At 36.5% G+C, this 27,192-nt stretch overlaps 1 protein-coding gene across 13 annotated transcripts in view; it reads right to left on the bottom strand.

Moving 5' to 3' along the window:
* Positions 1-323: 323 nt before the first annotated feature.
* Mbnl3 (muscleblind like splicing regulator 3) overlaps positions 324-27,192 on the bottom strand; it is a 92,247-nt gene continuing 65,378 nt past the window's right edge. For 10 of the 13 annotated variants that reach the window (XM_052170510.1, XM_052170511.1, XM_052170501.1 and 7 more), the window contains 7 exons: positions 25,716-25,880; positions 16,787-16,978; positions 15,477-15,713; positions 14,237-14,387; positions 12,870-12,905; positions 10,561-10,655; positions 324-7,838 (listed from right to left, as the gene is read on the bottom strand). In XM_052170510.1, the coding sequence (XP_052026470.1) occupies positions 7,827-7,838; positions 10,561-10,655; positions 12,870-12,905; positions 14,237-14,387; positions 15,477-15,713; positions 16,787-16,978; positions 25,716-25,769 (777 nt within the window). In that variant the 5' untranslated portion in view covers positions 25,770-25,880 and the 3' untranslated portion in view covers positions 324-7,826. The remainder of the gene's footprint in view (positions 7,839-10,560; positions 10,656-12,869; positions 12,906-14,236; positions 14,388-15,476; positions 15,714-16,786; positions 16,979-25,715; positions 25,881-27,192) is intronic. The other 3 variants (XM_052170506.1, XM_052170507.1, XM_052170505.1) reach the window with 3 other exon arrangements.

Genomic DNA, 27,192 nt, shown 5'->3' on the forward strand with positions numbered 1-27,192 from the left:
TCAGGTATTTTGGAATATGCCTTAGGGTTTCTAAGAAACAACAGAAACCACAATAATATTTTTGGTTTTCTTTGAATGAAATGAAACTTTTTGTGTTACTAACTACAATCTTATGGGAAAAATACATAAAAGAAAATGAATATATCATCTAACTACTTAAGGCATTTTGAAATAAACTTACTGTATGTATGGACTATAACACTAAGCCAAATAACAAACTTAAATTTTATATTAGAGTTATTAATGTCAAGTTTTGTATACTAGAACATGAGTAACTTTTGACTGAATGTGTGAACATGGATTGATAAAAAGAAGACATAACCAAGGAATTTGCAAACTTTATTGAAAGAATAAAAAAGAAACATAAAAAGTAGCATACTAAAATGAGTTATATAATGAACACATCTAAAGACAAACAGTAAAGCAATACAACACTGTAACTTGAAAAATTCCAAACATCTGCAGTTGAGGGAATGAATTACTGCATTTTGGGACAAAGTACTACGTGAACAGTTTTTACTTGTAAAATATTTTGGTCCTTACTTAAGTTTTTAATTGTTGCACAGGGCAAAGAAATTCTTACATTGCCATTTTCTGCCCAAGACAAATGCTTCCATTTTTTACAATCCAGATCATTCTTAGCTGGAGCTGTAGGTTATCCTTTTAAAATTACACAAAGGAATAACCTAGCTCATCATCATAAAGCAAAATAAGTCACTCAGGAGGCTGAGATGGGAGAATCAAATCATTTAAGGCCATGGAATTTGGACTAGTTTACACAATACAGTGTGTGATACCCACTTGATTAAAAATGGACTTCATTTTAATCAGTGTAATTTCGGAGCAAATGGCTCATTTTATACCTGAAGCAACAGCTATGGTAAAAATAAGAAACTTATTTTGAGAAGGTTATCCCCAGCATCTAATGAAATAATGGTCATATCATCCACTCAACTGCTAGGCACAAAAGACACAGCAAGACAACAATTTGGTTTCCATCATTAACAGATAGCATCTGTATACAGAAATAAAGCTTTGGAACCGTGCAGTTCTATGACAGAGTCTTAAGGTTGTACGTGTCGGGGAGAAAAAGCTCACTTAATTCTTCCAGGTCTTGCTACAGAGGTATTTTTTTTTTAAGTAACACAGTGTAAAAGAGGGCTAGTGAGGATTCCTGTAGTATCTTTACAAAGTGGCAACATATTTCCGACCAAAGCACTTTTGATCTTTTAGGTACAGTATAATTGAAGAAGGGCTCTCTATAAACATAAATTTTCTTTTGGATAATCCAGATTTTTAATTTCAGTCGGTAATTCACTTACAGGCAAGGCAGAGGGGCTATAAATGACAAATTGTCAAACTTAAATCCCAGTTTTTTCTTTTAGACCGAGTTAAATGCACTCCTTATACTTAATTCTCTCCTTTATTTTAATGACTGAAATACAGCCACTACGTTTAAGCTTCAGCATGGGACCAAGTGTTATAAATTTATTGGCTATCTTTTGTGGAGCTTCAAGGCTCATCCCTACTAATTTATGGATAGTTCTGGACTTAAAATCTTATCGCTGGCTAGCCAAGGTGTTAGAGCATTTGCATAGCACACAAAGCCCCGGGCTGCATTCCCAGCACCCCACACACAATTTCATCTTTCTCTTGTCCTTATATGCATTTTTATGACTTAGAAATTCCCAAGGAAACATCCGTGTAATGATGCTGGTTAAATAGTGAAATTATGGGGTTAATAAGGCTGAAGTGGGCATTCCTAACTATAAAATGAATATATACTTACATTTTCTATTGGCTAAAAACAGCTGCTCAGATTGTCAGGGTCTTTGCTGTATAGCCATACAACAAACTGACTTAGTGATCAGGAGCTGAGGGGAAAATAAAAGTAATTTTTAGCCAACTGGCCCTGAGCTATGGGATACATGTAAGGCTTGGGTTGTTTGTGGCTTTGGTCTGTTTTCCATCTTTCTCTCTCTCTCTCTTCCCCTTTTTTCCCTGTTTGCAGTCCTGAGGATGGAACCCAGGGCCTCATTCATCCAGGCAAGTGCTGTACTAATGAGCTATGGCTACAGATATAGTTTATGTATCTAAGAGAGTTAGCAACATTTCACAACAACTACCCTTAGCCTAGGATGGGGTCCTTCTGTAGTGTGAAAGACACCTGCCTCAAGATGGGAAGGATTCAAAGTGCCAATGATGATCCGCTCCTTAACCTTTCAAATTTCCATCTTTGCTAAGCCTCAGTGCCTTGGAGGACAACAAGGTGGCTCCTTGCCTATCTGCAAAGGTGGAGCGAAAACTGGCAGAGTAGGTTAAATTGACATCATCTTCCAGTGTCCATCTTATGTAAGATTTGGGCTGGCTCGTTTCTGTTTAGTTAAAACATTAACAGTTCATAACTTAAATCCACATTAATTGATATAAGTTTTAACTAAGAAGGATGAAATCTGTTTTAATTAGATTTGAGAGTAACTAGCTTGTAATGTACAGAGTAGTTTTTCTGCTTTCTATAATTGGAAAAAAGAAAATCTTTACTGGGGACCTTATCCATTATGTGGTACAAGTATGGGCGTGTGTGTGTGTGTGTGTGTGTGTGTGTGTTTACAGTGGGAGATAATTCAAAAAGCAAATCATTTTTGCTAGTAGCTGTACGAAAACAAGTGCTTTGTATTCTCACTCAGTGCTGTTAGGAGGATCTGGCATTTGTTAGCAGTCTGAGCTTCTGGTGAGCTATAGCAACTCAAGCAAGCCTTCACAACAGAACTGCAACACTATGCTTCTGCTAATTCTTAGAGCCTCAGAAAGCACTCTCACTAACTTTCCTCTATTACCAGACTTCTTCTATTGTCAAAAGCTCCAAGGATTGCTTTCATGGACTATGTACATAAGTGCAAAAAAAAAAAAAAAAGGTGGGTCTCACACATTCGCACCCTAACTGAGACAGTCAGGCAACTGCAGCATATGTCTCTTAAACACTGTTCAGGGGCCCTTCTATAGTATTTTTATGTGTGGCTTCACAAACATGAGTTAATCTCAAAACGTTTACTTATGCTTTAATCCTCACATAGAGCTTTTGTGAATAAATCCAGAAAAAAAAGAATCTTTTTATAACTACATATACTACATGAATAGATAATTTTGAATTAAGTTGCGGAAAAAAGGCCAGGTAATATCTACGTCAAGCTTGTCCTGATGTCAAAATACTGTAGAATAACCCTATCAACACAACAAATTCTTTAAACTATAAAGCCCGATTCTAGAATCCATGTGTTATAAACTTTTTTTTAAAATCAAAAGCTACATGAGGATACAAATTCAGCTTTCATATGGAACACAGGGCTTCAAAAACATCATCAGTTTTCTGAAGTTTGACCTGTATCTTCAATATTGTTTGTAATATCATGAACCACATATAGCTTACACAGAAAAGTTTTACATGTATAAATGTCTAAAGGTAGCTATGTTGTAGTTTTATTGCCGAAGCAAGAGCTAAATATATTTAGCTGACATCTATCATTTGCGTACAATGCCAAATTTGTTCTTGAACTGTGAATTGTAGAGGGTGGTTAAAGACTGTATCTATATTGAATCATGCTATGGTGTCAGTTTAGAGCCTACAGAGATGGTCTGAATATATGTGGTAAAAACTTAAACTTTCTCTAACTCTCCTTCAAAATTAAACTCATTGGTTACTTAGATATAAAAATGTAGTACAATTAAAACCTTAAAAACTAACAATAAGAAAACAAAAACATGGCACCAATTAGTAACTTGGTACTCAGAGCCTGTATTTGTAATTACATTTACAGTTTGTTTAGACTATCTGCTAAACTTTCAAAAAAAAAAAAGCTAAACTCTCTTATCTACTATTTTATTCTACTACCTCTGACAGGCTCTGGTAAAATAAGGCCACTATCTTATTAAATCTACAAATCAAAACTTGGAATCAAATCCATCAAATGAATCAAATCAAATCAGATCCCCCCAATTTTACTTATTTCCATTTCAGTGAAATGTAGAAGAGCTTTTTTTTTTTTTAAAGGTGGAGAAAGAAGTATGTTACTAATCATTCTGCATGCCACAGCCTATCCCAGACTGCCAGATCTTACAAACCCTCTGCTGCATTTTGCCTAAGGGCATCCTTACCAACACTCAGAGACAAGGAAGAGAACCAACTGGCATTCCAAGTAGCACATGAGTGGCCTCAGCTGCCTCTTTCATTTCCTACAATGCACTCTAGCTGCCGTCCCTTCTTTACATAGCACTGTCTCACTGCGTGTGCTGTTTAAAGTGAACCCAAGTACAAAACACTAAGTTCATTTGGTTCCTGCTGAGAGTTGGGAGCAGGTACTGGTTTCTTCCTGAGCTGGAGATCAGGGGAGTTGAGGGTTCTATGAGTGGACACAGCTGAGTGGCATAGGACAACACTTCTGGCAAGATCAAAGTGTTTTAGGATGCTCAGAGAAGGCAGGCAAGCAAGACTGATGGAATAGCAAGCCGACTGCTTTCATGACTAGATGAAAATTGAAGATTAATCTAGAAAAGTCAAATGAAAAGCAACAGCTAGGTGTGGATTCATGCTCCAATTTCAAAAGTAACCACTATTGAAATAGCAATTGAATGAATCCATTCGATTTAATTCTAGTCTCTGCTCATTGCGGTCTCATAGTGGTGTTTGTAAAATCTGAAACTAACCTCTTCTTAAATGACAAGTTTAGATTGCTTATTTGTAGATTTGACACATTTTATCCAAGTTTCACTGTTCTTGCAAAATTTGGCAAAAGGCTGAGAAGATGGACAAAGCCGATAATTTTGGAGAAATAAAAACAGGCCATGGTAAAACACAAAGACTAAAAAAATGCTAACTAGAAATCACAACTGATTAGAATTTGGTTTATATACAAATAATTGGGTAAATTTTTGTTTAGAGTCACTGATTGGTTGTGACTGGTCTTGTTAACTCATTTATAGTCAAATGACTTGTCTTCTCTTCAATAAGGTCATTAGTCATTGCACAACTAGAGTGCCATCTTAAAGTTTCATTTTCCTCAAAACTCCATTAAGTTTGATCAAAATGTTCGAGTTTTGAGCTTGCTTTCTTAAACTTCATGTACATTGCAACTTTTAAAATGCTAACACTCATATTTTAGAAACTCATCACACCAAAAAGACAACTACCCTGAATGTTCCCCACTGAATCTCCTCCTATATAAGTCAACATTAATATCTTCCAGTGCTTAGAGCAACATGAGAACAACTCTACTCTAAGTTTACCATCTACATATATCTTGGTCAAAAGTTTAAGAAATTAAATGAGATAGTATGTTGCACCAAACTGCCAAACTACAAAAAAATCATTTTGCACAAAACAGTCCCATATCCATTAGTAACTACGTCTAGACTAGCACAGGTACATTCTTCCTAGAATTACGATGTTAGAAAACAGAAATATAGTGGTTCAAAGATTCCACAAACAGACAACTCTCAATCTCTTAATTTCAGGCAATATTTAACAAAGGGCAGAGGCCCAATATAAAAACAAGACTATTTAGAAATCATTGGTAACCAGGATTCACCTGGATAATTAAGATCAAGAGGATACCAACCTCCAGAAGTAATTTTGTTTTTTGTTTTTTTGTTTTTTTAAATTCTGAGCCACTCTGATCTGCTTTGAGTAGGAGTTTCAAATGTTTCAAACAAAGATGTAAAAGGAGAGAACAATTGGTTCCCACAATGGCTAGGCAGCCTCAGGCAAGTCACACAGTCTGCCTCTTTGTTTCATCAACTGTGGAAAAGGCAGTAATGTCTTTGCCAATGCCACTGTTCTGCAAATCAATCCAACTATCTGTTTTACGGTATCCCAAATAATTTCTATTTCCTTGTGATTTTCACGAAGAAAAACAACTGTTATACATACAAAAATTTGATTTTATGCTTTCCAGTGGGAGAATATATATTGAGTACAAAATATTCAATTTACTTAGGCTTTTGGAAAATAAGTTTCCTCCCTCTTATAACAACAGTAATGTTAATAACTTTGTAGAGTAGAAGAGGTACACTATATGTCACAGAAATAGATGGATTACTATATTTCCTAAGAAGAAGAATTCCTATCACACTACCATGGGCTATTGCTATTCCCTATTAACCAAAGGATGCTAAAACTAATTTTGAAATACACACAAAGGCAAGTAAGTTCAGATGTGACAAAAATGTGTTTGGTTCTGAAACAAAACTGAGTACATCATCACTCCCCCCGCCCCCACCCCCGACCCTCTACAACCCTCTGATGTTAAAGTTTTACCAGAGAAACCCTCGTCAATTTAGCACAAATGCTTGCTACCTCACTGCTGCTCTTAGAAAAACTGGAAACTCAGCTAAACTAAACTGAAAGACAATTTCAGAAACCTTTTCTAGTTCTTTTGCACATTCCAAGTCATTTTAAATCTCCCCCTGCCCCCATTCCTGCCATTTCTCTAAACTTATACTCAGCCTCCTTCTGTGATCAATAGAAAAGATGGTCCATTTGGGGAGGCAAGGCCTCATTTGGAAACAATTTTCTTTCACCTGGACTGACTTTTGCTAGACTGCATCTTACTTATTATTCAAAGAACAGTCAAAAGAGCATGAGCCATTTGCATTTGGAAAACAGCATTTGTGCAAAAGGTTACAATGCAAAGGTTTTACACACTTTCTGCCAGTACATAAAAACTGTCTCCACGCCCACATCTCTCTGCTTGATTTTCAACCTGTGATTAGCATACCTTTAAACTAGTAAGTACCAGTTTCTCAGCTGAAGATGACAAATGGCTCAAATTTAAACACTCAAGTTGAGAGATAGGATTCCTGTAACACAATAAATTTGATGGCTACTCTCCATAATTTTTATGCATGCTAAGAAATTTATTGGAATGTGAACACTTGAATTCTCAAATTATTTAAGAGGAATGGTTAAGGTTAACATTTGAACTTTCCTATCACATGTAAGGAAGTATTTTTCTCTTTTAAAAATTTAGTATATTATTAACTATGCAAGGTCAGATCTACAGGTAAAATTCTATATATGAGCAGATTTTGTGCATACTCAGAAGTGAGGCCTTTCAAATGTATGTCTCCAAAAATTTTACAGAAATGTTTTAAAGAGGGCATATTACCATGAACCTGTTATATTTCCAATCACATATAGTTCTGTTCCCCACTTACGACATTCTAATTGAAATCAAACACCATGTATAAAAAAGAAAACACTATAGCATGGAGAAGCTAAGCAGAACCCAATTTAATACAATATACCAATGGAGGAAAATGGTATGGGAAATATCAGTTACATTCTACATCAATCCTACAGACTATCTTGTAAACAAAATAGTAAGGTAACACTTCACAAACAGAATTTATCCACCAAGAGTATACAGTAAGCCTACAGTACACTGTGGACGTTCATTTAGCATAAATCATTACTGGAAAAAAGTCACAAAATTGTATGGTTATATTCAATATGGTAATTCATATCAGATGGAAATTCGTGTAATATGGATCTGATCATTCATGTACATAACAAAGCCGTATGGTTGTATTCTGTATGCTAATTCATATACAATTAACCCATATAAGGTAATACACAGTGGTTAATTTTCTATTTGCTTTAACATCTCCAGAGATTTTTAAAATTTGAACTTGCCAACAGGTATATGTGCTTTAATATATTGACTGCACCATGCTTATCATTGTGTTGGTACAAGAGGACATACGAGAATACATATAAAAAGGCCACATGGAGTTTCTTGTTGAGAGATTCTGATACTCTGTAACTCTGCTGCTCAATATTTCAACTGAAATAGAAAACAAAACAAGAGAGTCAGTAAGAAACACTGAAAGGTTATTGAACAAGGTATCAGGAGACCTGATCCAATTTCTTATTCTACTTCGATATATGAACTAATAAGCCAAGATATTCCCTACTCTGAATTTCAGACCCTCTGCAACAGTGGGCAAATAATCATTAAACAGACACAACGCTGTACTTTCAAAATGTACTTAATACCAAACACTTTGATAAGGTTCAATAGTAAACAAAGTGCTACACTTTTACCTGAATATCTTACACCCTTGCAGAAATATTCTGAGTAAGTCATATATTATTATACAAAGTGACATTTTTTGATCTTTGAAGAAAATCTCCACACCTGTTACATGTGAAAAAGATTATTCTCTGCCAAATAACTCATTTTCCAAAGGAATCAAGTAGGAAAAAATTCATTCTTCCCAAACATATTTATGTAAACTAATTATGCTTGAATTTTCTTTCCCTTGATGTGTAGTACCCTATGAGAACTTAGCAAGCATTGAACCTCAATTGTCATGCTTTCCCAAGTCGCTAGTATTCCAAAGAACACCTGCAAAATGATTCTAACTTCCAGCTCCTTCAGTTTTCCCACCTTGTTTTAAAACATTCCTTATCATGGGGGAATCAGCTTATCTAGTGTACAATAGTGGTGGGCTTTGTCTGAAACAGTGTTAGGGACCTATTGCCGGGAGATGGGAAATTAGGGCAGCAGCAAGCATATCGGCTACCTCCTTCCACCAAATGCTAGACTGCAGGTGGAAGACATTCAAGCTTGCGACACTGACAAGGCAATGAATGCCAAACAGGTTCACGTGTTAGGTATCCAGGGTTCTTACGTACATTCAACAAACACATCCCACGTGAATAACCCCTTGGATTGACGTGTGTGTTGCTAAATGGTCCCTCATCTAGGTGAAGTAGAGGTCAGGGGTTAAGGGTGGGAAAAGAGTAAAAAGAATTATTAGATCACTAAATGATTTTGTATTTCATTCAAACTTCAAAACAGCTGGAGCAATTCTACTCGATGTACAAGGACTGCAACTTCTTCCAACATACAGAAAGAGGCCAGCTTTGTACACTGACTCAGGAAGAAACATAGCACTTTCTGCCTTTCAAAATAATCTTATCAGCCAAATTCTGACAAAATTACTTTGTTTTGCTTTTAACAACAAGAACAAAAAAAAAAAAAAAAAAAAAAGCTTAAGCTTAAAGAAAGAAGCTGGGTGTCCTGGTATACACCTTTGACCCCAGGATTTGGAAGGCACAGGCAGCCACATCTCTGAGGTTTTAGGGCATCCTGGTCTACAAAGTGAGTTCTAGGACAGACAGTGCAACACAGAAAAATCTTGTCTTTAAAAGAATAAAATGGAATGTAAAAAGAATTCAAATTCAAATGGGATTTGTACTTTTGGCTAAAAAAACAATCTTGCCCCTTTGAAATTAGAAAACAACATTGAACATATAAAATCATTAGAAAAAAATACAGCAACAGCTGTTATCTCCATATCAAAAAAATTCATCTCTTCTCTCTCATAGTTCAGTTTGGAAACTTTTGAATGCATAGTCAAACTCGATTTATAAGCAACATCTTTAAATAATAATGTTTACCCAAACCTTAGCAAACACAACTGTGTAAATAAAGATACAACCTAGGAATAACATCCATTAATACTTTAAAAAAACCTACTGTTCTATTGGTAAAGTCTATATCTGTGAAACAAACATGCTCTTATTCAGTTCATCGACTGATAACTGGGGCATCTAGAGTAGTAAAAAAAAAAAAAAAAAAGACTGTAGATTACCATGGTGTGTCAGGAGAATTCTGTTCATTTTGTTCATTGCTTAAGTTTGGTGCATCAATAACAATGATCAGGCTCACAGAAAACTTTTAACTTTCCTATTTCTCCTGTGTCAACTTTGCAGAGCACAGGTTGGAGTATGCTTTATTCATTGAATGAATGCTGTGTGTCATGGTTATCATGCTTGAAACTTAAGCAGCTGACCAGGGGCAAGCCCTGACTTTAATGAGGCAGAACCAGAAGCACGGTATGCAGTAGCTACTGCACCAATTACCTCACAACGTCAAGAATCTCTAAATATTGGTCATCTGCTTATGACTCTGCCTGAAAAATAATTAAGCCAAATGAAAATCTAAGCAACACAAGCACATCTACTGTCTACATGAGAAGGGATTTCTGATGTAATTACTGGGTGAAAATAAGGGTGGTCATTCCTTGGAAAGAAATGTGATAGCATGCTTTTTTATCCACCAGTGGAACTGCAAGTAAAGGTGATGTGTTTCCTAAATGAAAGTTTAAACACAATAACCAAAAAATGAGGAGGGGGTAGTGGAATAAGTTTTCCTCTTGATCAGGATGGGAAAGCATTTCTGACATATTCAGTACAGCATATACATTTGAGGACTGGTGTGGTAGCAACAACTTGATATTGAATAGTACAAGCAACATCTGCTTACCAATTAACAATGAGTAAACATGTTGCCAATTAACTCTGAGATGAATAGAAAACCACATACAGGACCCAAATCATACATAACAAATTAAAATAAAAGTTCCACACCTAACAACCAGCTAGGAAATACATAAGTATGTGGACAAATATATCTCACCAATCCAAAAGGCATACATTGTGCCTGTTCAACATGTTGTGGTTATCTAGGTCTGAACAAATGAAATAAATGGCCAAACCTGGTTGCCTGAAGTTGTTGGAACGTAGGGAACGTTGCTGGCAGGTGGTGTTGCTGCAGACACAGTGGAAGGTGTAGCACTGTGCATCATGGGCACTTGCAGTAGGAAACCATGGAAGCGATACACATGGAAGGGTGAAGCATTTACACAACCATGACAGATACGATGGAATGGGGTGTAGTAGATAGTCCAGCAACAAGCCATGTGACATCATCATGATGGGTACACACCAGGGTGCAGCATGCAACCAGTCAGTGCAAAGCAGCCCAGCATGGAATGGAGGAAAATTTCAAAAAGAGAAAAGGGGAAAGCCAATTATAGTCACCATTAATGAAACAGAGCCAGTCTTACGTAACATTTTGAGCAAAATAACACTGTAGTGAATTCAAAGGGCTGAACTTGCAGGAACTAATGAAGACATATTAAAAAAAAAAGCTGCGGTTACCAGGGCTACCTACTAAAGCTAGTTAAGTAGACAAGTCACTGGGTTGCAGTCAAAATTAATTAGGGAATTGTCGACTGGTGTTTAGGTTCCCTCGCAAGTTCTGTAACTTGATTTTCTTGTACAAATGACAGTTTTATGTATACTTACCTGATCTGCATATACAAGACCAGTGGTGGTTCTGTTGGTAAGTATGTGGTAGAAGAGCAGGTATGATGAAAGCAATAGAATATGTACTCAGTTTCAGAAGTTCCTTGGAAATTTTAACTATTTTCAAATATACAAGTGCTTTGTAGTAAATCTTGTCTTCGCAGCAAATATTAAACCTACTATGGCTAGCAGCTGCAAAATGTCTTTTGGGATGTTTTGCTTTGCTTTGCTACTTTCATGTTCAAAGCCTTTGGCTGTTTTTCTAATGGCCAGCTTCTTTTGGGAAGCCAAGTAGGGAATTCACGTGTGAATGGGAAGCAGACACGTATGACTTGTGGTGTCTACCTCAGTCAAATCCATAGTTTCTGACAGTGTGCTGACAAAGTGAATGCCCCAAATTTGGGGAACAAAGTGAATGCCCTCCAAATAGTAAGAGAACCTCCTTAGGTGTCCCTTTCACCCATCTCTGGTTACTTATTTCCCACAGCTATCTTTCCTTGTCTCACACACTAGTTTTAAAACTACTCGTTTTTCTCCTTTTAAGTGAAGCAACTGTGCAGAAAGCCGCAGTGCGTAAACATGCAATTGCATTCAGAAGCAGAGCTTTGAAAGGGAAAAGACAAGGAAGCAGCCCCAAGAGACGGGTCACAAAATGGGAAAGCAGAGACACAGTTCTCAAACCTGCAGAAGTCAGTTCTTCCCCTTACATTCATAGAATGTTCCTGTTAGTATCAAGGTAATGCTGATTCCTATGTGGGACAGCCAATCCTTCAATAACAGGCCTCATCCCTTTGCCAGGTTTTAGATCTTGCTGTGTTTATGTTACTTCTATGTGGTCCTTTTGACCTGTCCTTATTATTTCGATGACCCCATAACCTTTAGTCCACCAGTGAGGTGGAGATCAAGCTGTTGTGAATTCTCTAAAATGAGAGGAACTGGGTTGTTAGGTGATGATGCTAAGATGTGTTACAAATCCTACTTTAAAAATTCAATTTTTCATGATCTGTTCCCTGGCCCTAGGAACTATGACCTCCCCAAAGGCTTTCTCATTTTCTTTTCTATTAGTGAAATGTAAAATGGCTTAGGGAAGGCTACAAACTATGGTGGTGGCTAACTATAGAATTCCTGCATGACTGATTGTTTCACTTGATGCTAGCCAAAAGGCTGAGAGGATGTGACTGGTAGTTCCAAATTGCACCATTCACCCCAAATCACTTTTGAAATGATTCGGTTGTGCCTAATTTCGGGGCAGATTTTCATTCTTGAAAGCTATAGAATCTATCACAGAATACTGTAGGATGTTCTAGCTTTGCTTAAGTCATCCTTTCTCACCATCTGTGCAATAAATGCACTATACTATAGGGATAACTTTGGGAGGAGATTGTTTATTTGTAATTCATAAATTATATATTAGAAATTGATTTTTAAAATATTAGACAGGAGGCCAAGAAAAATCGTCTAGTTCCACTATGGAATATTTTAAAAATATTTCACTTGCTATTTTTAGGAAAGAAATGAAATGGTGGGATTAGAATTTGGCTACAGTAACAACCTACTAACACCTGAGAAATGGGTCTACTTTGATTGCACATATTAAACCTTAAGTACCCAAACGTTTCCACTTGCATCATTTTGTCACCCAGGCTTTCATAGACACAGCAGAAAGATGGTTTTAGATTAGAGAAAGGGAGATTTTTTTTTTTTGTACAAAACCTACCAAAAGTTGAAGCAGGAGTCATGCACAGTATTGGCCCTGTACACCATGCAGAAAAGCGTGGAAAGTAAAGAAAAGAGAGGTTTCATTATTAAGGCCTTATAGAGAGAAGTGGATTTTAACTTGAAAGATAGTTGTCTGCAATATCAATTTACCAGCACAAGCAAATCAGTAATCACCCATGCTTAAAATTACAGGTTAGATTTAAGACCACAGATCCAAATCAAAGTATTTCAGAGATTAAAAAAGAACTTTACCTTTTCTTTAAAGGAATAACCTCACTTAAATATTTATTCTAGACAAATATACTATCAAACCTTTATTCATAAAAGGAGATTTTTTTTTGTTTGTTTACTACACGCATCCCCTTACAGGTATGCTCCAGGATCCAAGTCTGATGCCTTTTGTTGTTGTTGTTGTTGTTGTTGCTGTTGTAGAAATAATCTAATAAAACTGTGTCCCACACCTCACTGAAACTAAGTAGTCTATTTGGCAAATGGCTTTCCGTTAAGGGGGAGACTCAGCTAAATTAGCATTAAAGTTTGCTATTAATTCAGGGGAGTGGATTTGGGAGATTTCTTGTACACTTTAGTTTTGAGACAGTAAATTTGAGGATGGCCTCCCATCTGCTATTTAGCTAGTCCAAGCCGGGCCTGTACTCAAACTGAGTCAGCCTCTTAAGTGTTGGGATTATGGGCATGCACTGCCATGCCCAAGTAAAACTAGGTTCTCTATGTGTCAAATTTGGTTTTAAAGCAAATGGCATCTTTATTTATTAAGGCTTTTTAAAGAGAAAAAAACCCCACAACTTTCTGGTAGTAGTAGAGACTAAATCCAAGGCCTTGCACATGCTAGACAAGTTCTCCATTACTCCACACATCCCTTCTCCTTACTTTCACTTAATAATGGCTTCCAAGAGTCAGAGGCTGAAACTACCTGTTTTATATGTAGACCACACATTTACTATAAATGTAAGGGTTTAAAAATTTCTGATTGTTATATCATAGTTATATGCACTACAAAATTTACAATATTGAAGGTGGAAAATTCTTTTGGCAGATAATTACTATCTGTGAAATAATCACTAAGAGTCAAGATGTTAGCTGAGATTAAACCAAGTGAATCAACCTTCAGAAGCACAGAATAAAAAAGAAATGTCAAAAAGAAAACTATTAACATCTTTCTTCCTTTGATTTCAAGCCATTCATTTCCAAAATCATGTTATTCTAGATAATAGCAAATCAAATGCAATCGCTTTACTTATAGTCAAAATGCATGGTGATAGTCTCCCAACAAAGCCCTTTGGAAGGGGCTTTGCAGTACACACACTCAAACTGTTAAACCCAATATTCCCAGAGCTGTGCTCTCACCTGTCGGGATAAAAGTCGGCTGCGGAATCTGCATGTTAGCCAGAGCCTGTTGGCAGTGGAAAACACTGGGGTTAAAGACTGGAGTGGCACCATTGGCCTTGTCAAGGGCTGACCTCTTTGGTATCAGTTGAAGTGCACCAGGCTGCAGGGCCTATGGAGAAGGGATGAATTGATCGCTAGTATCAGGGAAGAAGTAAAAATGTACTCAAAGAAAGTGATATAGCCTGGGAAGCCACAGCAAGTGTAGCCATTGAGCAAAACCTTCCAGGGGTAGTGGCCACCCAGCAGGGCAAAGAACGCATTGGCTGTTTCAGAGCAAAAAGATGTTAGTACAAAACAGAAATATAAATGGAAAGGGTCTTTCAATGTCTCCAATCCGTAACACTTGGGGCAGGGTGGGGTGGTAAACTTTAATAGCAAATTGTCATACACAATGAACTTCTTGGGTATGCTCATTTAGTAAACAATAGAAATGAGATGGACAGAACTGACAGTAGGAGAGGGAAGGGGATTTCTGCCCATCAAAGGGCCAACATGGATGTCGAGAAGCACCTGAGGATTTCTAATGTTGACCTCTCACACTGGCTCACACAGCATCACATAATTTGTTTTTTCCTACTTTCTACTTTTTAGTGTTATCAATCAAAACTAACTTTTCCCCATAAATGACTGCTAGGCTCACTTGAAAGGAGAGGCCTTTTTCCTCTGTTACATCAAAATCTCCCTGAAGCGAGGGCAGCCTTTTGCCTTCATCTTTCCCTCTGCCTGCACCAGGCCACCAGACAGGAAAGGGAACTCTCACCTTCGTGAAATCAGAAGCTACTTAATATCCATCTTTTAAATGTTGTGGTTTCAAAGGAATTCAACTGTGAGTGGCTAAGTGCCCATGGAAGTGACTCAGAATACAGAGGCAACTCTGCCATGTTTGAATATTCAGATTGTAAGACACTCAAAATCATTTACTTTTAAGATCATATATTGTTACCATTTTTTAAGACTGTGAGAAAGAGAATAGTGAGGTAATACCATTAATAATTACATAATTATCATTAGAAAATCTTAGCAAATATTTAGAATTAGTTGGTCCTATCTTTTCTAATGTATAACTTTGGCTCTTTGTATTAAGATATAGTCATAAGTAGCCAGTTGTCTATATATGCAGATTAGACAAAGTAGGTTTACACAAATCATCTATGCCCCCCACCCCTGCAAACAGAAAGTCCATCGTCCCTGGACTTACCATTGCATTGGCAGCCAAATGGTTCATCTGGTGATGAGCTGCCCTGAGTTTGGCCTGCAAGTGGGGTGGAGGATGAAAGTACTTGCATTTCTCCCGGGAGCATCGGCCTTTAATGTAATCCATGCAGATTGTCACAGTATTATCAGTGACTTCAATCATGGAAACATCTGTAGGGTGAGCATAGCGGCACTCACTCTCCCCACGGGTGCAATTTCCACGCTGAAATTCACGGCAAACCTTAAGAAGGAAAAAAAATACATTTCCCAGCGATGCCTGGAAGGTGACTGGCTTTTGTTTACCTTCCTAGAACATATGAGAATCACATATACATCTTGTCATTTATGTAGCAAATATCTATGAAAGATGAAGAGTAATACAAAGCAATATTCACCTTAAGAGAAAGAAACACAGTTTCTATTCTGGAGGAGGGGATCACATTTTCTACAAAGATAAGAGTGCCTATTTGCCTTACACAAATATAGGACTTTAAAGTATTACTGAAAAATGTATTTGAATCTTGAAGTTAACCTATCCATCCTAAGTATAATTATTTCTTTAAGGCCTGGGGTGTTTCTTTATCACACAGCAATGCACTGGTAGTTACACAGCCAACATGTAAAGTGCATTAAATCACATGTCTATTCAGATTCCATTATAATACATGAGCAGGTATTCAATTGGATGCCTATGGAGCTGACTTTCTAAGAAATCAACCAGTTATTTATTTTAGTGCACAAAGAATATAATTAAGGGAAAACTAAAGGATGCCAATAATTCAAGGCGGTTTGAAATTTCCTTTAAATTCTTCTTGTTTCATGTGCTATTTCCTTATGAAGTCCGTCATTTTTTAACATGGAGAAAGTGGTTAGACATATAATTCGTTTACAACCTACATTCATTTAGCTTCATCTTCTCTAATTTTAGAAGGTTAGGTTCATCTTTTCTCAGTTGATCATTCTAGATAAGAGTGTCTATTTTAGAAAGTAAAGCTTTATGAGCGATCCCAGTAATCTCCCTCTACAAGCTCCACCATAGGTAGAACATTTTCACTTAGACTTCCTACACAATGGTTCATTTTTGAACCATTGTGAAGCATTGTTGGACGTACTGCACAACAAAATACATTCACTTCAGAACAAGGTTTAACTGAAGTTTAAAAACGGTTAACATTCTTCCTCAGGCTCCTCAAGCTAAAAAGGTACTTGGATGTACTTACCTAAAACATTCAACACACTAGCCTCTGAAAATGGTACATCATGCATACAGTTAATATTCATTTTATAGGCATTTATATATGTCTTAACAAATACCTCCAGTCTATCTGTACGAGGTGGTTTTGGACCAGGAACTCCTGACAGTGCAAGAGGTGGGTTTCCAGAAATCAGAACCGGACCATTTGGTAAAAGCTCAGCAGGAACCAGGCCCATCCCAGGATGAGGCATGTAAGGATTGAAAGCCATAGCAGGATTAGCTGCAAGTGATGGATTCATAGGAAAGGATGCCTGTGTTCAAAGGAGAGAAAATGAGGTATTATAGCTAAAGTCCTTCTTATCATGTTACATCAGGCATTCTTGAAGGAATATAAGCCAGACCACAATTTCTTTTATTTTTGAGTTTATATAATTATCATTTTATTCCATTTGTTATGTAATTATACTATTTTTACATATTTATATCATTATATAATTACTCTAAATCCTTACCATTTGCCCCCTTTTTATTACTCTTATTACTCTCTTTAAAATACATGTCTTTATTTTTTATTAATTGTTGTTACATAAAAAATATATACATGAAATTATACTCTCTCTCTGTATGTGTGTATATATATATATATATATATATATATATATATAATTACCACTGTTTCTTGATTTTTTTTTTTTGTCTTTTACTAGTTCCAATATAGGCATGAACTTTATTGGTAAGCAGATTTTTGAAAAAGCCCTAATTTAACCAACACACACACACACACACACACTTTCTCTTGGTTTCCTTACCTTTGCCATGCCTTTAAATGGTGTTTTGGTGTATTCCTGAAAGCCCTCTTTCTCCCACTTCCTCCTTCTTCTCCCCAGCTGTAATTGGCTCTAAGGCTGCCTGTCCTGCCACATGGGCCAATCATCCAATAGTGCCCCACCCTTCTTTCTTTCCTTAGCCCACTGCTATTTATGGAAGACTTGAAAAAGAAAAGGGTAATTTAGGAAAAGTGAATGCTTTAACAGTTTACTAAAATGAGGATATCACTGTCATTTTATTTTACTATTTTCTTTTTAAGTCTAGGACCTTTTTCATAAACGGGTGTGACTTGCTCAGCCTTGTTTTTATCTAGGGGCCATATGGCACTCATAGTTCAAAAGGAGACCCTGAAAATATGCTACAAGGATTTCTGTTAGGGAGGAAGAGATAAGATAGAAGAATTATATGGTCCACAATTTAGAGCATAATTAGTAAAGAAAAGCCTTGGAAATGCAGTGGTATTTACTGGTTTGGGTATGTCTCTACTTAAAATTCCAGTATTCAAAATATTGCTATGCTTATTGCTTTTAGGTCTCCGGAATGGCACATTTTATCACTTTACAGCATTGTTTTCCAGTTCCTGCCACATGTGTGCATCTTTACAATGTGTTCATCATTTCATTGATAATTCTCTCCACCCTAGAGTACTGAATACTTACAAAGAGACTTGCAGCTACAATTGAGGATACATTTCAAAATAAATTTTAATCAATGAATAATATATATTACGTATACGTTTCTAATAGCAATTTAATATGTTAATAGCTGGTGCTGGCTCACTGTGTTTTTACTAAGTGCATGTATTCTTTCTTGTGTTCTTTTTCTTTCTTTTGCTGAAGAGATCAAGCTGCACCCACACTTGCTGAATTGCATTCAGAGGGCTTCCTCTAACTCCCGGAAAAAAGGAGTGGGTGGAGTCTGGCAAGGGCAATAAGTACAATTCCTATCTTATCCTCCATGCACAGCTGCTGGAAAAATTCCCGAAGGCCAAGCTGGCTGCCATGGAAGTGCTCCTGCTTTGGCAGCCCTCCTTAGGCCAATGTATTAAATGAACTGACTACTCTGTTCATTTAATCAAGAACAGAAAGAATGCAACTCAAAGCTCATTAGATGCTAAGAAAGAAGATGGAGCAGTCTGGGGAGGGGCTCTCAGGTTTGAGGACAGATAGCCCTGGGCTGACCAAGCCCAGCAAAGTCTTGTGATGGAGCAGTTCTCAGGAACTTGTCAAAGTTCTCACCATCTTCAGGAATTAGACCTGACAAGTCAGATCTAACTAATTCAATGATTCATACTGATGTCAAAATCATCAAGAATCTTTGAAAGTAAAAACTCCACATTTGAACCACACAGTAGTCTTGTTTATATATATTTGTTTTCTCTCAGATTTTTATGGACCTTCTCACTGAAGTCACTTCCAATTCTAAATACTTCTTAAAATTGAAAAAAGAAAAGCATTACAACTATGATCTATTGAAGGAAGGCTGAGGAGTGGATGGATTATTTCCAGATTAAAAAAATAACTTCTGTAATTAATTTTCAATTAAAAGCCAAGCTCAATGTTCACACAAGCCAGGCTTTCTTTTATGGCTTTAACCTCTCTAATTTATACTTAAAAAAAAAAAAAACTTCTTTCTGTTTTTAAAACCATTTAAATCTACTTTAGGGTCTGTTATTTCTTCTAATAGCATGAAAAAAAATTCTGTAAATAATCAGCCTACTAAAAAGGTAAAAGGATTCCTGGAGATATTTAGTTCTTTTTAAAGATTTAACCACAAACTCTCCTGGGTTGTCATTAGATTTTAAAATTAGTGTTGTAGCTTTTATGACCATTTCCTCTTTGGGTATAAATGTCATTCTATAACACTTTATTGAGAAGCAAGTTCTTCCGATTACAGCCCTGGTGCAGAGCAGGAACTCCTGAGCTGCTTATTTCTTTTCAAATAAGCATTTCTATTTTCTCAACACCACCTCTGCCCCAAGCTAACTACGCCATTTTATGAATCTGAACCTTCAATGGCTTAGCTTTGACTAATAGTCATGGGTTAAATCAAGCTTGTACATTCAGTTGCAGTAAGCTAAGCAACTTAATCCCGCTTCTATGTATATAACATCCTTCATGTCACTTGAACTAACACAATACCATCTGTAAGTTATTGCCCATGTTAAAGAAGAAGGTAAGGGGGTTGGTGTATATGTATGCTGGGGACAGAACCCATGCCCTTATACAGGCTCAGCATACTTTACCACTCAAGAACATTGCATAATGCTAAGGAAAAGGTTCTTAATACACGGAATCTGATTTCTCTCTACAGCCTAGAGTAGTCTAGACATCTCATTTGCCTCTGACATTTAAGATGAACTTACTCATTTTATAATATTTGAAAATATGAAAAGATGTTTTATCGTAGAATCAGAAGTGTTGATTTTTATCCTTCTAAGTCTGGCAAAGGGGGAAGAATATAGTGAAGAAGAGAGTTTAAGAAACAAGACTGCAGGACAATTATTTGTCCTCAGCATCTAGCAGTGATTTCTCCTGTCATACAAACTTCTAATACTCCTGAGGCACTTGCACTTGCCTAGACTGCCATGCACTTAAGAAAGGCCGCCTAAAAGTTGGGTGAACGTCTTCAGAAAAATGGCTCCTAATCATTTCATTCTGGAATTCCCTGAGTCAGCTAAAAGCTGTAGCAACTGTGTACAGCAAAACCTTACATATACACAAAAGTGTTGTCTGAGATCTTAGGAAGTTCAGGTGCCCATGATGTCTGCCCCCGGAGCAGGTTTCTGGCTCCTCACAGGCCCACAGACCACATGAAGTTAGAGAGTCCCACCACAAAATTAAAAACTTACATTAGACATTATGAGATGGTTTTGTGATTTTTTTAAAAAAAAAAAAACCTAGATTTTATAGTTCTCAAAGATGAACTTTGTGGGGTGACAATGTCTTGTTGCAATGGCAAAAGATTGAACAAGCCCAGGAGAATAAAAACCCACAAATTAAGTTCCCTTGGGCAAACATAACCTGCCCTTAGTTTTGTGCAATCTGATTTTTACATTTTAGATGTTTAAAAATCTTAAAATGATAATATTTAGCCAGACAGGGAAATTATTATGATTATATTTTTATTTTAATATCTATTCACTGATTTCACTGTGCTCCTTTATAGACTTGTATTACAAAAAGTTATGGGCATTTAACTTCTCTCAAACATAAGAATTCACATACATGTGTGCGCGTGTGCGCGCATGCGTGCGCACACACACACACACACACACACACCTACCTACACATATATGTTTATAGTTGCTATTTAGTGATTAACTATGGGAAGGCAATAGTCCTGCAAGGTAAAATTTTAAGAGCCTAGCAAATAATCTTCTTAAAGGACTCTGAAGCATCTTCTGAATAGTAAAACAGGTCAATAAAAATTCTGGCTCCTTAACCAGTTACCTCTTGATGGTCTTCATTGGTTTCATGTGTTAGCTACTGTGAACAGTGGCCAATAGACCTGGCAGTACAGGTATCTCTTTCACTACTGAGTTGATAACTAGAGTAGCTCAAATCTTGAACCTAACATTCCCAACACAAGGATCCACTAAGTGAAGAGATGAAAATGCTAATTACACTGATTAGCATTTCACATTCTATGCATTTATAAAATTATTGCAGTGTACCTCATAGATATGTGGGTAAATGTGTTTCCATTGAAAAATTTAAAAAAAGCAAAAGTTATGCCTCAAGTACATGTGTCTAGTTTATAAACATTTTAGGGACACTAACCCATTGCTTAAAATGAATTATTCATCAAGTTAGCATAAAGAAATGAAAATTAAATGTTATGCCAAATCCATTGTCTCTCTAACAAAAGAGACCTACTTATTCTCAGTAATATCCAACATCAGTTACAATTATTGATGAACACAAAAGATTTTAAGTGATGTAAATTTTAACATGACCTAGTGACCACAGAATAGCTATGGCCCTCCATCTCTGAGCTTCTTTCTATCTAGAGGTAGAAGACTAAGAATTTTCTTTTACTAAGGGTAAACATTTGTTAGCAATTTGTTGAGTTGATTTTAATATCAGAAAAACAGTGCCCTTAAATTTTACAAGCACTCATAATACCATCCTTGTATTGTTCATTTGAGTACACTGAGGTTGTACAAAAAAGGTTTCATCTTTATTGGGCTTATTACCATCAGAAAATTCTGAACAGCAATGAAACGCATAGTTTTAGTTTCTATCTGACTTTATTAACTGTTCACATAGAGCACAACTGAATAGCCTGTGTTTCATAGTTTTTAACTTGCTCACCTACTGAGTGATGTTCTTAAGGGACAGAAGTAGTCAAAAGTCATGCTGCAGAAGGCCCATATAATCCCCAGAACAGTTCAATGGTATCTCAACAATTATGAGTTATATTTATAAACAAATGAAAAATGATAGTAGTGTTTATAACTGTTAAAAAATAAGCCACCTTTGCCATTGAGAGAGAGAGAGCTAAGGGGAAAAGTTCAAGGTTTAAAAGAAAATAATTATCTTCAACTATACCTGGTCTTTTATTTGACCTTAAAATTATAGATGTCTTCAGGTAAAAAAGAAACATTAAAGCTTGTCAGATAGGCAAATGATGAGTAGACTACAGTGACTATAGGGGCAAAAGGGAGGCCCCTAAGCACAGTTCAGACCGACCCTTCTTTGGTGGAAGGAGAAACTGTAGTAGAAGGCTAGGAATTACAACAGAGTACCCAAACTCACAGCAGCAGAGGAAAGGAGCAACAGACTACTTCTGTGGGCAGGCTGCCTGACACTGCCCAAGCAAGGCAATTTGGACTATTCTGAGGAACAAGAAAGACTGGAGCTAAAAATCAATTTTTGGTGACCACCATATGATAATAATGCCACTCAATGAAACTTGATATTCCAGTAGAGAAAGGGAAACTATTTTAAAGATACAGTTTGTAAATTGCAGTGCCTTTGCAGGTATATACTTATCACCAGGGACACCAAATTGTGTGCATTGTATGCATACATGGTCCTTGTATGTGAATGATACCCGAATAAAATATTTTTTAAAATCAAATTTTAAAACTGCAAATTTTTTTTTTTTTTTTTTTTTTTTTTGCTGGGGGATGGGAAGAGTCAAGATAAGCGAGGAACCCACAAGTATTTATAAAGAGCACTAAGAGTTCCCATCATCAAGTTTGGGACAAACTAAAACAACAAAAGCAGAGATAAACTCTTGCATGTTCACTAGAAAGATAATGCTGCAGGAGGAAAACAGAATACCCCAATGTGATAAATGTGATGAATCTTGTTAGAACCAGAAATATTCATTCAATACCTAACAGCTGAGGTACAGCAGCAACGATTATTAGATATAGATTTAATTTTACATGAAGGAGATTTAAGTTACGCAACATACAAAGTGATAAAAATGGACCTAAACAAGAACTTTGGATCAGCTTTTCCCAAACACCTTTTAAAGAAACTGCTAGAGCTCCTCTCAGAATACTTGAAGAAAGCTATACAAATGAGAAGTCTTTATCCTTAATTTGTCTGGAGGTTAAGTCTGCTCCAGGAAACAAAGTTGAACCAATAAATAACACCATCTCTCTTTTTTTGTCTAGAAATGTAGTTAAATGTAAATGAAATTCTGTCTCAAATCATAGTAGTGCTCCAGAATGCTCATGATAGATTTGGTCAACTTCAATGTGCCAATACCTTCTACATAAATTATCAGGTGACTACACTCCACTCGATCAAGGTCACCTGTACGTCCAAGATCTGCTTTCATGGAAATCACAAAATTCAAAGAAGTAAAGGAATTTCTTGTTACAGGTCCAGGTATACAGAATGTTTAAAGAAAAATATGCATACTCTCATAGAATTATATATTTATATAAATATATTTATATATATTTACTGTAAATGCACATGCATCATCTCTAGTAGTAAGAATTCTTTCGTATCACTAAACTTCTTCATTGTGAAGCTGAGATTATTTTTTTTGTGGTTTTTATCTTTTATTCTGTTAATGTGAAACATCACATTGCTTACCAAAGGCTAAAATATTCTTGGATTTAATCCCATCTGATCATTGCACATGATTTTTCAAAATTTTATTGTTTATTTATTTTTATTACTCACTGTGTATCACATTCACTTCCCCCCCTCCCAGTGGTCAACCCCTCCCACAATCCTTCCTCCCATACCCTCTCTCCATCTTTTCTAATTTTTAATTTTTTGTATTGTTTGGGAGTTTTCTGCTATGTCTACTTCTACTGTATTCTACAGTGTTACCTCCTGACAATGTAAACCAAGTCTGAACATCAGAAACACTGGCTTTTTAAATGCACTGGAAAAAATGCTAGGGAGCTACATTGCTTGCTCTACCTGCTAAACTTTCTTAATAAAGCCACCTAAAAGCTTTCAAAGGTAGATCTTTCCAGTAGCAAATGTCAGTGCATACCTGTTAAACACAGTGAACAACCATAGCAAGCCTCCCACCTAAACCGACTAGGTGTGGTTTTTATTCATTGTTCAGTTACATTGAACAGAATCTGCTCTCTAGCTCTCATCCTTTGTAGGCTGACATTCCCTTTATCTAGGGGCTTATAATAAGCAAGCTATATTCAATTTTCCAAAGGCAGACGCACTCTTCTGGTATCCTAGAAACAAATCAAAGTATGCTTTGTGGAAAGACCTGAAGTTCAAGCTAGTAATACAAATGGTTATTAATGTGTGATCACACAAACACAGGATTGGAAAAGTTTAAACAAAATTTGCTCTAAGTACAAGCATAAAATTATTAGCAAGGGGGTGATTAAAAGAGATAAAAAGAACTGATTATAGAAAGAGTTCCTACCACAAAAAATTAAGCAAAATTATACATTCCTGCTGTAGAATCAAGATCAAGATTCATATTAAAGAGATTTCTTCCAAATGAGACTGGTAAATTTCACTGAAAATTGCATACATTAGCTGAATTATAACAGTTCTACAAAGCAACTTCCTAGACCATAGAGGAGATATCAACCTTCTCAGGATTAGATTTTTGTGTACACACTAGTTGTAGAATCAATCCATATTAACTTATTAAATCATAATAGCTATCACTAAATGAGGTAGGAAAACAATTTCTAATTGTTCCCTGGGGGGGGTCTTCTATGTAATACTTATCTACTGTAACATGCCATAAATTGTACTCTGATGAGTCATATTTAGAGTCATGAGACACTTTAACCATTCCTACACTGAGCGAGAGTGGAGACAGAGAGGATCTCACAGGCTGAAAAGAAAGAACATAGTTTTTCTCACCCCTACTTTACCCTATGCCCGACTCTCTGATTGCCTGAAATGGCATTTGACTGGCACCCTGCAGCTGTGTCTTGACCTTTGAAAAGATACCTGCTCTGGCTTTATGGGATATATTGGGCTCTAGTGTTAGTAACATCTTGCTCTGTCCCTTGCTTATTCCCATAAGAGCCTGAGAAGGGTCATGATGAGTTGAACACTTGTTTGTCTTAGTCGAACGTTGACCAACATCTCTCTACCCTCACCTAAAGCTTCTAGCAATAATCAATTTATTCTCTGTTCCTATGAGTTCAACATTTTTGAGATTCTACATATAAGTGAAACCATGCAGCATTAGCCGTTCTTAATCTGATCTGTTCCACATGGTATAATATCCTTTAGGTTAATCCATGTTGTCTCATTTTATAAAATGAGGCACATATGTGTTGTATGTATAAATCATCACATTTATACCTTAAATGAATACATCTTGTCATCATACCACAATAAAGTGAAAAAATAGCTTTAAAATTCCTTTGGTTTATTCTCATGTACTTTCTGAATTCAACATACATATATCCTTTTCTGTGAACATTATTCCCAGCATCTTCCCATCCAAGTGAGTATGGAGGAACTGTGATCCTTCAGCATATGAAAGCCCAGAAAAGTTCACCAAGGACTTTGCTCATGCAAAGTATTACCAAAGGCCAAATGAACTCTAAGGAGCACGTTGGTTATGTGAAGATTAATCAATTAACTTAATTATCAGTACTGACTCAGAATGCAAATTGGCAAACTAATAGTGTAGAACCTGAAATCTATCTTACATCAATCTGTCTAGATATTCTGGAGACAGTATCATGGACAGAGACATCAAGTACTCAATAGCCTGCTGTGGGTTCCAAAGACTGCTGTAACTTACAAGAGATGACATCTGAGCGTTTTGGAGCATAAGCTGCATCTGCTGGGCGAACATGGCTGCGGCAGTCTTCTGTTGAATCAGATTGTTTCTCCCATTAATTTCCAGCTGCGACTTCAGATGGGGTGGAGGGTGTAGGTACTTGCAGTTCTCACGAGTGCACCGACCCTAAGAGCAAAAATGTAGGTAAATCTTTGTTTAATAATTCTGGTATGGTGCAAAAAACGTATAGAAACTTTCTGAGTTCTTAAGAAGCAACAGTCGCAAGCACTAGTCACGAAGTCCCCCATTTTCTTTCCCTAACAGCCCTGTATAATTGACACTCTCATCATCTTTATCTCCCAGCTGAAGAAACTGAGACTAGGAAACATTACGTGACTTGCCCATGGGGACATAACCGCAAAAATCTAGAGTTGGTCTTATTTCAGAACGTTCTTAGTTGCTCTGTTTTGCTCTACTTTGATTATGTGTCATATTATATTTAGAACATGAAATATTAGGAAAGGTATGCCATAAAATGTAAGTAGAAATTACAAAGTTAAATACAAATCTTTTAACAAGAGATGTAAAGATGTAAAAATCATCTGTTTAAGCCTGGGATATGGATACCCATGGACAAGTAATTAGAAAATTCAGGGATGATCTTTAAGAATCACATATAAGTTTATTGATCCTGGATCCTATTACCCAGGACATTCTAGGTTCCAAAACTTTCTTTTTCCTCAACACTTTATGCTAATGAGGCTTTGAGAATAAATTTGTCTGTGTGGCCATCATGTTGTTCATTAGGTCCTAGGAACAGTGTCCTTAGGTCATGGAGATACTAAAGTATGTCCTGGATTCTCATCATTTTTTTTTAAATTCATAGTTTAGTCCGTTTCAAGAGAGGATAATATTTAAATTCTATTGAACCACACATGGTGACTCATGTCTATAATCCCAGTATTGTGGAGACAGAGGCAGGAGGAATGCCATGAGTTCAAGGCTGACTTAGGCTACAGAGTGGGTCCTGTTTCAAAAAATCAAAAGCAAAACCCCACATGCCTTTGATGTCCTGTAAATGGTGACTCAGCTGCTGATTATGTAGTAGCAAAGAGTGTCACTGACAAGTTGTTTATTGCAATGCCTTAATATGACCTACCACTCTATTCAACTATGAACCTTACACGAAGCAACTAAAGGCTATCCTGTTTGGATTACTAAATCCACCATAATCCTTTTAAGATAAGCACAACTGCAAGTGAAACCTTTTCCCATCGATGACTGCAAGTAAAACCTTTTCCCATCGATGCTGGATTCTTTACCCAGCATGAAGTTATTGAAAGAGGAAGAAAAAAAAAACACAACCTTTTCCTTTGGCCTCAGAATGTAACTTGCGAAGTTATCTGAATTCCCAAGGGAAAAATGAGTCAGTTGACCAAGAGTTTTCATTCAGCCCATCGTATGCATGGTACTCTACAAATTTGCAATACTCAAATGA

Source organism: Apodemus sylvaticus, chromosome X (assembly GCF_947179515.1).
Source record: "Apodemus sylvaticus chromosome X, mApoSyl1.1, whole genome shotgun sequence".
In the NCBI taxonomy this organism is placed as follows: domain Eukaryota; kingdom Metazoa; phylum Chordata; class Mammalia; order Rodentia; family Muridae; genus Apodemus; species Apodemus sylvaticus.